Source organism: Staurois parvus, unplaced genomic scaffold (assembly GCF_062004578.1).
Source record: "Staurois parvus isolate SC_StPar_1 unplaced genomic scaffold, SC_StPar_1.0 ptg000066l, whole genome shotgun sequence".
NCBI lineage: Eukaryota > Metazoa > Chordata > Amphibia > Anura > Ranidae > Staurois > Staurois parvus.
The window spans coordinates 11,232,257-11,244,595 of NW_028317862.1; the positions used below are offsets into that span (position 1 = coordinate 11,232,257).

At 39.5% G+C, this 12,339-nt stretch overlaps 1 protein-coding gene across 1 annotated transcript in view; it reads left to right on the plus strand.

Annotated features, from left to right (window-relative positions):
• Nucleotides 1-12,339, plus strand: part of RPAP2 (RNA polymerase II associated protein 2) — an 88,906-nt gene that overhangs the window by 28,532 nt on the left and 48,035 nt on the right. Inside the window, exons 9-10 of the mRNA XM_089668940.1 lie at nucleotides 1,677-1,771; nucleotides 7,202-7,282. Of these exons, the coding sequence (XP_089525066.1) occupies nucleotides 1,677-1,771; nucleotides 7,202-7,282 (176 nt within the window). The remainder of the gene's footprint in view (nucleotides 1-1,676; nucleotides 1,772-7,201; nucleotides 7,283-12,339) is intronic.

Here is a 12,339-nt window from a genome sequence, read left to right on the forward strand (position 1 = left end):
CATAAGTGTGCACACCCTCTTATAACTGGGGATGTAGCTGTGTTCAGAATTAAGCAATAACATTCAAAATCATGTTTAAATGTTTAATAGTTTTCAGTACACACCTTGCATCATTTAAAGTGCCTCTGATTTACCCCAAATAAAGTCCAGCTGTTCTAGTAGGTTTTTCCTGACATTTTCTTAGTCGCATCCTACAGCAAAAGCCATGGTCCACAGAGAGCTTCCAAAGCATCAGAGGGATCTTATTGTTAAAAGGTATCAAGTCAGGAGAAGGATACAAAATAATTTCCAAGACATTAGCTATACCATGGAACACCGTGAATACAGTCATCATCAAGTGGAGAAAATGTGGCGCAATAGTGACATTATGAAGAACTGGATGTCCCTCTAAAATTGATGAAAACACTAGAAGAAAACTGGTCTGGGAGGCTGTCAAGAGGCCTACAGCAACATTAAAGGAGCTTCAGGAATATCTAGCAAGAACTGGCTGTGTGGTATATGTGACAACAATCTCACGTATTCTTCATATGTCTGGGCTATGGGGTAGAGTGAGTGGCAAGACAGAAGCCTTTTCTTACGAAGAAAAACGTAAAAGCCTGGCTAAATTTTGCAAAAACACATTTGAAGTCTCCTATGTGGCAAAATATGTTATGGTCTGATGAAACCAAGGTTGAACCTTTTGGCCATAATTTCAAAAGATATGTTTGGCGCAAAAACAACACTGCACATCACCAATAGAACATCATACACACAGTGAAGCGTGGGGGCAGCATCATGCTTTGGGGCTGTTTTTCTTCAGCTGGAACTGGGGACTTAGTTAAGGTAGAGGGAATTATGAACTGTTCCAAATACCAGTCAATTTTGGTATTCTGCTAGAAAGCTGAACATGAAGAGGACTTCATCTTTCAGCATGACAACGACCCAAAGCATACATCAAAATCAACAAAGAAATGGCTTCACCAGAAGAAGATTTAAGTTTTGGAATGGCCGAGCCAGAGCCCAGACCTGAATCCAATGGAAAATCTGTTGGGTGATCTGAAGAGGGCTGTGCACAGGAGATGCCCTCGCAATCTGACAGATTTAGAGTGTTTTTGCAAGGAAGAGTGGGCAAATATTGCCAAGTCAAGATGTTCCACGCTGATAGACTCATACCCAAAAAGACTGAGTGCTGGAATCAAATCAAAAGGTGCTTCAATAAAGTATTAGTTTAAGGGTGTGCACACTTATGCAACCGTATTATTTTCGTTTTTTACATTTACTCTCCCCCACCTAAAAGATTTGTTTGTTGTTCAATTGAGTTATACAATTTATAGGTTACATTAAAGGTGGAAAAAGTTCTGAAATGATTTATCTCTGTCTCAATTTTTACATCACAGTAACCTGGCATTTTAACAGGGGTGTGTAGACTTTATATCCACTGGTATGCTGTCTATGAAAGTTCTCGTTTATACAGGTCATGGTATATCATGGTAGTAGATGGTCACATTGATCCATAGTTTTTTCTTTAATTTTGAAGACATTTCATAGCCTCTCCAAGGCACTTTTTCAGTTCCATTACATGTAGGCTATTGCTCAGTAAACAATATTGTTTTCCAGCCTTACTTTCTCAGCCATGCCGACAATTTTTATTTTCTAAACAAGTTTTATGCTTTTTTTTTTTTTTTTTTTTTTTCCAGGCTGAGGCTCCGTGGGCTCCACCGTTGCCTCTTGTAGATTCTTGTTCTCAGCAGCAAATTCGCAGACGAATTGTACTAGAGAAGCTGAAAAAAGTGTAAGTTTTCTGCTGTGTTTTTGTGCAGTATTAAAGGAAGCTATCATGCAGTTCTGTATGTTCTAAAGCACTGACCTGGATTAAACATATATATCAGGACTCTGCCTTACACTTGTGTTTGGGGGGGTAAAAATGCCTAGCCAAACCATTCCCCCATATTCTGCAAAGGCAATGGAGGAGGGGGTGCATATGCTGTGGCTGCGATGAAAAAAATGATCCCCACTGCCACGTTCAGTGGGCAGCACCGTCTGCTGATCGTAACCCATTCAACTGTATGCAATGCACGTGTTTGCGGTACTCTAGTACCAGGTTTTATAGGTTAAAACAAGCAGTGAGAAGGCAATACAATGCTTCCTCACCACCTGTCAAATGTTCTTTGAGGAGCGATCTGAACATGGATCTCCCTTTAGAGTGTTACACTGGACCTGCTCCCGAAACGTCACAATGCCAGAGCCAGGTTATGCTAGTTTTTGAGCCAGTTGTACAATGGAGTAATATGAAGTAATATTACCACAGTTTTGGAAGGGAAGCCCAGCAAAGTTGTTAGTATCAGTATTACTATGTCCAAGCTTGAAGGACGTCATCTAATCTTTCAGGCCTCTGGGTGTTAAGTTGTTTTATCACCCTCCCCAAGTCTGGCTTCAGCAAGCAACTGACTACACTTTTAAAACGTTAAAATCAAACTGCAGAGATTATACAGAAATATTGTGAATAGCACGAATGAGAAGTGAACACAAGGTGGTTTATAAGAAATTTAGATATTTATGTAAATGTATTGTTTTATGGTTGTAATACCCTGGTCTCATTGGGTGCAACTTGGCATGCGATTTGCAAATAGCATGCCAAGTCGAACCCTATTGTCCGCAATTACAGCAGTTATATAGGTACGGTTCAGACTTGGTCGGAGCCGCACCGATTCCTAATGTATTATATGCACTACTTTTGGTGAGATTTGCATAGACATCTGTGTCAGATGTCTTGCAAATTGCACCTGAAATCAGCATGTCCTCGACTTTGAATTTCAAAGTCGGGCTTGATGTGACCGGGGTTTAAATGTCATTGAATACATTTTATACTTTGTTAGTAACTATAACTAGTTACAAAATTAGTCAGGTTGAAAAATACACAAGTCCACCTAGTTCAACCAGTATAAAAAATAAACAAAAGAAAACCTCCATATACACAATCCCATACCCATAATTGATCCAAAGGAAGGCAAAAAAGCCCAATAAGTCCCCAATCACACCAGTGCGAATTGTCGTGCGATTTGTTCATTTCAAATTGCATGGCAAGTCGAACCCTATTGTCCGCAATGGAAGCTGTTATATTGGCACGATTCCAACTCCGCCGGAGTCGCACCGATTTGGAAAGTACTTCATGCATTACTTTTTGCAAGTTCAGGTACAACTTGCAGAGACATCTGTGCATGAAGCCGCACCTGAAGTCAGACTGACAGCCGACTTTGAAATTGTTTGACTTCACTTGAATTCGTGCGATTTCAAAGTGATTTGGTGTGACAGAAGACTAAAGCATGATCCAATTTGTTGCAGGAGGCAATCAGATATTCCCTGGATCAACAGTCCCTGGTGTTATTACCTATTGATGATGATACCCAGTTATCAGCAGTATTCTTCAGCATATCAGCCAGATGTGTGTTAATGCTGATACTTCTATACAAACTATTCTGTTGTATTGTAGTACTTTTTAAGACTTAATCATCATCATTAAAGCTATAGGAATGTAACCAAAATATTTTGCAGTGTAAAAATTAATCAGCAGACATGTTCATTTAAAAGTAATACAGATCACAGTCATCAGTAACGGGTACGTTTTTTTTAAAGCAGCAGTATGGCCATACTGCTACTTTACAAAAAAAAAAAGATACCACACATTTAACTAATTCAAGGCACATGACTGGCTCTACTGCAATCACACAACATCCTCAGTTGCAATAAGCAGGGGGAACCCCATGAGGCACTGCAGATGCCATACCACAGCCCGCATGTTATAAATGGGGAAATAATATGCAGGCCATGGTGTAGGTGACCTAGCAGAGTATAACTCTTTGTTATGGATGACCCTCAAAATTGTAACCCAGTATGCATTTTTCACTGTTTTTTTATTATACATTTATAATGGGGCGATGTTAAATGCTGTAGGTTTAATGCCCTTATCAGCTGAGGGATCTAACTACAGAATAATTATTAGTGTTTCAGTCGCAGGATCAGTCTCAAGATCTTAATAAGAGAAAATCTACTGAGAGGAACAGAGAGCCCCCCACCTACATGAAAGCCATGTTTGATATTTTTTTTGTCCGTTTTGGAAAATCATATATGACTGCAGAGTGTACAAGAAAGGCAAATTGTAACAAAAAGTGGGGTATTTACTAAAACTGTAGAGTGCAAAATCTGGTGCAACTCTGCATAAAAACAATCGGCGTCCGGGTTTTATTGCTAAAACTGAAAGTTAGAAGCTGATTGGCTACCATGCACAGCTGCACCAGATTCTTAGAGCTCCAGTTTCAATAAATCTTCTCCAAAGTTGCAAAAAAGCATTTTATCTTTTAACATTTTTACCTATATAATTAATACTCCAACCTTACATACTCCAGTAGGTGCAAGAAAAAAATCTGTTCTGCGTCATCTTTCTGACCTAGAACATTCTTGAGCATAATGAAGTTAGAACTGTATGTTTGCTGAAGGTTTTGGATCAGTACAACAGTCAGAATAGCAGAAGGGGAACAGCCTTCCTAATTTCTTAGTCAGTGAGAGGTCAAAACTACCAATGTGTGTATTTGGAATTTTCAAGTACCACCCCCACCTTTACCCATTCCTTGTGATCCTGTTGTCCACTCCTCCCTACCCGTCATAAAACTAAATTTATTGGCGATCCGATCCCTCGTAAATTGTGTCATCAAGTGGTCCTTCCATTTCAACTTAACGTCCTCACTCCCTCTCTTGGCCAACCATATTATCGATAATTGTCAGCCTCCTGAACCTCCTCATATTATATGACAAGCTTGTGTTTGTCACTATTCGAGCCAGTTCACACCACAAAAACACACTCCGGATGCATTCCAGATACGTTTTTGCTTACAATTCACACCATACTCTCTTCCGGTGCAGTTTTGATGCAGTTTGCTATGTTCCGGTACAGTTCTGTGCAGAAAAAATACTGCACGTTCTCCTTTTTTTCTGTACCTGGAACTGACTGCACTGGTGTGAACTAGGGCCATTGGAATACATGGAAAACACTGGGCCGGTTCACACTATAGAAACGCAGTCCAGATACGTTCCAGATGCATTTCTGCATGCACGTTTTTGGCGCTTTCCGGTTCGTTTTTGCAGTAGACATATGCGTTTTGGTGCGCTCCAGTACATTTTTTACTCTCTTTTTCTTCAATTTAAATAGGGACATGTGCATTTTTTGTGCATTCCAGTTCATCTTTTACTCTTTTTCTTCAATCTAAATAGGGACATGTGCGTTTTGGTGCGTTCCAGTGCATTTTTTAAGCTTTTTACCATGTTCCAGTATAGTTGTATGCAGGAAAAATGCAGCCTGTTCTACTTTTATTTTCTGCATCTGGAACACACTGAAACTGCAAACACTGATGTGAATTATGACATTGTCAACTATATAACCTACTTTCTGTGCGTTTTGGATGCAGAAAAAAAGCACACTGAAATGCATGTAGTGTGAACTGGCCCATATACCTTCTTTTCTGAATATGTTGTTTTTCATGGATGTCTGTGACACCTCTGTGACCTATAAAATTCAGTAAAACCTTTTGTGAAGGAAAATTTAAAATACCAATGTAGTTAAAGGAATGATAAAAATGTTTTCTTAAAAGCCTTAAACCTGCAAATGCAGGCTTTGTACATCCATGCTTTCTATTCCATCTTTTTGATATGTGAGTGTAATTCCCCCAATGTCCCTGCATTGCAACCTTCTAAAATACTCGCCATTCCAACAGTCTTCACTTCTCAGCACCATATAGCCTTTGCAGTAAAAACTCTCCCAAGTACCCCTGTTTGCTGGGCATGTTTGATGCAACCCCATTCATTCCTGTTCGTGAGCAGTACCCTAGCTGTCCAGCACAATACAGCCCACCCTTAGGAATGAATGGAGCTGTGGCATGCATGTGCACTAAAAGGTATATCTGGTGGGGACATTTTATGAGAAAAAGTTGTACAGCACTGGGCTGGCCCACACAGTGAAGATTGCTGGAGCCGAAAGACATCTAAGCATTTTTTCAGGCTGCCTTCAGGGAGCACTAAAGGTACCGTTGCCCTTTAACCACTTCAAGTCCGGACACTTTTACCCCCTTCCTGTCCAGGCCAATTTTCAGCTTTCAGTGCTATCACACTTTGAATGACAATTGTGTGGGCATGCAACACTGTACCCATATGAATTTTTTTGAATTTTTTTGAGACAGATAAAGCTTTATTTTGGTGGTTTTTATTCTCCACTGGGATTTTTATTTTTTTTTTTGTTATGTAAATGAAAAAGTCCAAAAATTTTGAAAAAAAGTGTTTTTCTTATAAAATTTTGCAAATAAATAATCTTCATACATCTTGGCCAAAATGTATTCAGCTATCTTTTTAGTAAAAAACATTAACCCAAATTAGTTTATTTTTTTTATTTTATTTGTTTTTTTTGTTTTTTTTTTGTTTTTTTTACATACTGTCACCCTAGCAGTACAGTGTCACCATGGTGACACTGTACTACTTGGGGGTGATGAAGATTTTTTTTACACTTGATTGCTTTTACACCCATAAAGGCTGTAAACGCAATTATTTCTCCTTCTCTCTAGATGTATTCTTGCATCCATTGAGAACTACTGTGTGAGATGTGATTGGTCACAGCTTGTCACATGATACAAGGCTGTTGTGAATAGCCTTGTACCATGGGACCTCTGTGATCATTCACAGATTTCACACGTAGTAAGCAATTATGTTTGAAGTGACATCTTGCTTACTACTCTGCATGTGATCACTGATTGGCCAATCAGTGATCACATGATCCGGACCTCGCACAGAGGTCCTGTACGACAATCGGTGTTCCACTGTGTCCTGAGGCACCGAATCGTGATGCTGCGCGCTCCCAGGGAGCGCGCACAAGCAGGGGGCGGGGAGGCCATTTATAAATGGCCACCCGACCCTGCACTGCCACCGTCCAGCTGTTTATATACAACGGCCGGATGGGAGGTGGTTAATATATTCTCTAAAAATGATATATAAAATCTGATATCAGAACAGTGTTTCCTGGCAGTAATCATTCTATGTGTGAGTAGATTTGTGAAACCTGAAAGTCATTGTTTTGCAGCAGTTAGGCGTTTTTATCTGATTGATACTTTGATATAAAAATAGAGATCTGTATAATATTCACCATAGGTGATGTAAAATGCTTACTTTTTTTTCTTCTTTACAGACTTCCTGCTATTTTGGTGCCTCTTCAGATTGCATACAGTGATGTATCTAAAGAATTGCACAACCTGGTGAAAACGTTTAGGTGAGTACTTTTTTTGCTCTTCATGAAATGTATGGATTTTACTTTTGCCTTAATGTAGAACTAAAAGCAAAACCTTTTTGGTAACCCCTGGCAGAATGTTTTTCATCTGTGTCCCATTGCAGAGATTTCCCTTCACTTCCTTTCCCATAGCCAAACAGGAAGTGAGAGGAAATATCTGCAAATAAAGGGAATTCTTTGAGGACCCCCTGGTCACTATAACTAGTGTCCCCACTGAAAGAGTTCCCCTCTTATCTTTTCTGGGGACAACCCAAAATTTGTGTTTTTCCTTTCAATAGTAATGGTGAAAAGGACAAAAAGAGAGATTGAATCTCCTTAACAGGGACACAGACAGAAAAAAACTGACAAGAGTTCTAATCCCTTTTTACTCTATCCAAAACTAATAAAAATGTTTTGCCTGTAGTTATACTAAGTTTTAGGACAGTGTCACTTCCACTGTTCTACCCTCTGCTGGCTGTGTCGGCAGTATTGCTAAATATAATAAGGCGGTATTATAGCTGAACTCTGGGTAAAATAAAGAGTTGGGGCTCCCCCACATTGCAAGGATTAAATGCTTTTTTTGACTAGGGGTAACATAGAAAGCAGTTTTAATTACCTTATCTCTTCCTGCTGGAGGCTTCCTTTATGTTCCCCAAAAACCGCTTCTCTTTGTTGCTTTATCGGTCATGTACAGTGTACTGTCAGAAGTGTAGAACTGCATGCGTCCTCTTGGTTCTTGACTGCAGAGCTCTTTTTTTGTTTGTTTGCTTTCATTCTTTAAAGCGGCGTTCCACTCAAAAATAAAAGTCAGCAGCTACAAAAACTGTAGCTGCTGACTTTTAAAAAACTGCCACTTACCGGTCCCGCGGTGTGTCCCCTGCAGCCTGTTTCACCGGCCGTCCTGTATTCCAGGAGGCCGGCATCTTCAGTGTGAGCACCCGGCTGTGATAGATTGTGGCTTCACAGCCGGGTACCCACTGCGCATGTACGAGTAGCACTGCGCTTCATGAATGGTCCTGTAGTTTTCTGGGACCTGTCACGTGTCCCAAAAGACTATAGGGAGGAAGGGAGGACACCTTCCACTTCCGATCGCCTAGGGTGATCGGACCTGAAGTGGGAGCGGGTACCTGTCAAATTTTGGTACCCGCCCCCCAAAGGTGCCAATCCTTAATGGAGAGCGGGGGAGTTGTCCTTAAAGCGGAACTTCCCCTTTTGGTTGGCGCTCCGCTTTAAGTCAGTTTGTTGTATAATATTTCCAGTTTACCCCTGCATACCCTTAACTTGGTTAATTACATGCCATTTGGTCTTCTTTTTCTGCATATATTGTACTATGTAATCCCTGGCAATATAAATAAATAAAAGAATTACCAAAAAATTTTAATAAATAAAGGAGTTACAAAAGTCAGGCAAGCATGGCCATTGACCAAAGGAAGAAACAAATCCACACAGTTGAAATGCAACCGATAAAATAATATAAATATAAACACAAGATTGAAGATACACACAAAAAAAAAGAAAAACCCAACTTAGGACGAAACCAACCTATTATTACATCGAGTTTATATAGCGCCAAAGGGTTTGCTCAGCGCTGTAGGTGGGCAAAACCTGTTTACCACATAAATCATTAAACTATAAGAACATAAAATATGTGAGATTTCAAGAACAGCCGAAACATTTTTGTTTTTGATTCAGAGATTCTCTGTTAGGAAACACACAAGTCCTAATGCATTTAATTCTGCAATTGTATGAATGGTAGAGACATGGGGAACTCATAAACAGCTGGGGACATTCAGTATTTATAAAGCAGTGAATGTGACATTAACTAAACATTCACTGCACATGAGTATTCTTAGTGCACATGTTTTGAATTACAGGGAGTAATTCACCACCAGTGAAAATTTGGTGAAAGTAACAATCATTGTTTTATAAATCTGTTTTTAACGTGCAAATAGCTCCTAGCGAATGTATGTTCTTCAAAATTATTATGTCTTTTGAAAAATAAACCTTGTTTTTTAAATGCGGCTGGGAGTTTCATTGCCAAGTACTGGACATCTCTGGTCCCACCTTCAAATGGTGAATGGTTACTTAGGGTGGATAAATTTATATTTGCGTGAAGAGATTACAGTTGTAAAAGGTTGGCCTTTTGGTTGGCCACTCTTTCAAGATAGAAATGAGTCCACCACTCTGTTGTCCTCAGTGTCATCAGGCATCACATCAGTTTTAACAGCTTATCTAACATTTCTTACCCAAATAGAGAAGATCTTTCTACAGTCTTTGCATCATAAAGCAACAACTGCCTTATCTCCTTTCTCCTCACTCCTTGTTGTGATCCTGTCTACATATCTCTTTGAAACACATTTATTCTTTAACCTTATTCATCAATCCTAGCTTGATATTTTCATTTTGATATACTATGTGCAGGCTCAGATTCGGCAGGGAATTGTTACTGTTATTACATTTTTTCTGTCATTAAAACACCTTAAACCTGCAAATCCCCTAACAAATCATTACTAAAATAAAAAAGAATCCTGGTAAAACAGCTTTTTTTAACAGGTAAAAATGTTATTGAATTTACTAAAAAAAAATAAATAAGTTGCAGCAACATTGAACATTTAGTAAGTGAAATACAGAAAATTGTACAGGTCACAATATTGCAATGGTGCAACAGCTTTAACCACTTCCCATCCGGCCCCATGTACATAAATGACCGGACGAGAGCAGTGCAGGAGTGGGTTGCCGTTTATAAACGGCGCCCACATTCACAGCCTATGCGCACTCCCTAGGAGCGTGCGGCACCGCAATCCGGTGCCCCCTGTATCCGAACACCGATCGCTGTGTGTGTGATTGGCCAATCAGTGATCACATGAACAGTAGTAAGCAAGATGTCACTTCCTGATATCATTGCTTACTACTTGTGAAATCTGTGAATGATCACAGAGGTCACATGGTACAAGGCTATTCACAACCGCCTTGTACCATGTAACATGCTGTGACCAATCACAGCTCTCACAGTATTTCTCAATGGCTGCAAGAATGCAGTCAGAGAGAAGGAGAAATGATTGCTTTTACAGCCTTTATGGGTGTTAGAGTAATCAGTGTAAAAAAAAAGAATCTTCATCACCCCCCAAAAGTAGTACAGTGTCACTATGGTGACACTGTACTGCTAGGGTGACAGTATGTAAAAAAAAAAAAAAGCATAAATTATAATATAAAGATGTTGACAAATTATAATTTTTGGTTATAAACTAATGTGGTTTATTTCTTTTTTTAAAAAGTTAACTGAATACATTTTGACCAAGATTTATGAAGAAATATATTTTTATTTGCAAAATTGTATAAAACATAATTTGGACTTTTTCATTTATATAGCAAAAAAAATAAAAATCCCAGTGGTGAATAAATACCACCAAAATAAAGTTTTATCTGTCTCAAAAAAATGCTATGGGTACACTGTTGCATGACTGCGCAATTGTCATTCAAAGTGTGATAGCACTGAAAGCTGAAAATTGGCCTGGACTGGAAGGGGGTGAAAATGTCCGGACATGAAGTGGTTAATAGCTTCCTGTATGCCCAATTTCTGAGCCTTTTTGACCACTCTGTCACTTTGTGACACCTTGCCCAGTTCAGCAGCCCATCAAAGTGCTGGGCCAATAGGAGGGGAGGGCAAGAGTCAACACTACCACAAAGTATTAGAGCTTGTTCAGAACATCCTGACTGTTGGGCATTCATGAACCAGATAAAGCTGCTGCAGGTAAATCCTAGTGCCTTCATTTTATATCCGCTAACGTTTTTTCTTTTTCCCTGTGGTTTTATTTATTTATTTAACGGACATTCATTCCAGTGAACAGTATCCACTTTTATATTATGCCCATGTTAATTATAATTGTAAGGATACCATTTGATTAAGATTTATCTGAGAAGGTTTATATCGGGTAACCAGAACCAGGTTTTTCTTCTTCCCTCACTGCAAGTAGACATAAGACATTCTAACATTAAAAGGCTACCATGATGATATCTGTAACCTCTCCCCCCTCTCAGTGTTGGAGACTGAGAGAGATGACAGTCTTCTGTCACTGTGCCCTGCAGAGAGGACTAATAAAGAGCAGGATGGTGAGCTATTGAGCTGAAATTTTCCCCTCCACTGACTTCTTTAGAAACACTTCCCATCCATCCCACTTGCTGCAGTGTTTTAGTCCACTCTGCGCAGATGAGAAAAGGCTCTAAGGAGATCTCAGAAGACTTTTTAGTACAGTTATAGTTCACTCCCAGCAAAGTCCCAGCGTGCCTGTACGCTTTTGTTACCAAAACGGAGATGTCACATTATTCCCTGGAGAGTGTCTGTCTTTTAGGCCATGAAAGTAAACTAAAAGGTAAATTATTTGCTTCACTTCGGTTCTCAGACTCTCAGTATCTGCCTCCCCAGTATAACCACTGGTCTATAAAAATGGCCTTAATGATGAAGCATGTCACTCTCCTCCTAAGGTCTCATGCACACAGGACATTTATTTAATCCTCCTAGACGCTAGCAGCATTTTTGCAGAAAAAATGCTTAACGCTTGTAAAAGTGTCTATAGCTTTAACAAGCTTTCAGGAGCTTTTACAGGCGTCAAGCTGTTGGGCATTAATTCATTTAATCGGCCAGAATAAATAATATATTCTGGCTATTGAAATTAATTCATGCTCAAGCTCTAAAGGCGCCTAGTGTTTAGGCTCGATTAGAAGATTTTAGTAGTGCCAAGCATTATTCTGCCCAAACTCCGCTGCTCCTAGATGCACTGGCAGTGGGGTTTCTTTCCTGCTTCTCAAAGCCCTTGCCATTAAAAGCTTCTAAAATTCTATGGGGTTGATTTGCTAAACGCAAATATACTGTTCATTGCAAGTGCAGTTTCTTCAGAGCTTAGTAAATGAGGTAAAGCTTCATTTGCCAAAAAATACCCAATCACATGGAAGAAAAATGAAAAACAGCATTTTTGATGGCACATAAATGGATGATAGAAATCAGCAAAGTTTCCCTTCATTTCACAGCTTCCCCTCAGAACTAGAGCAACTGCACTTGCAGT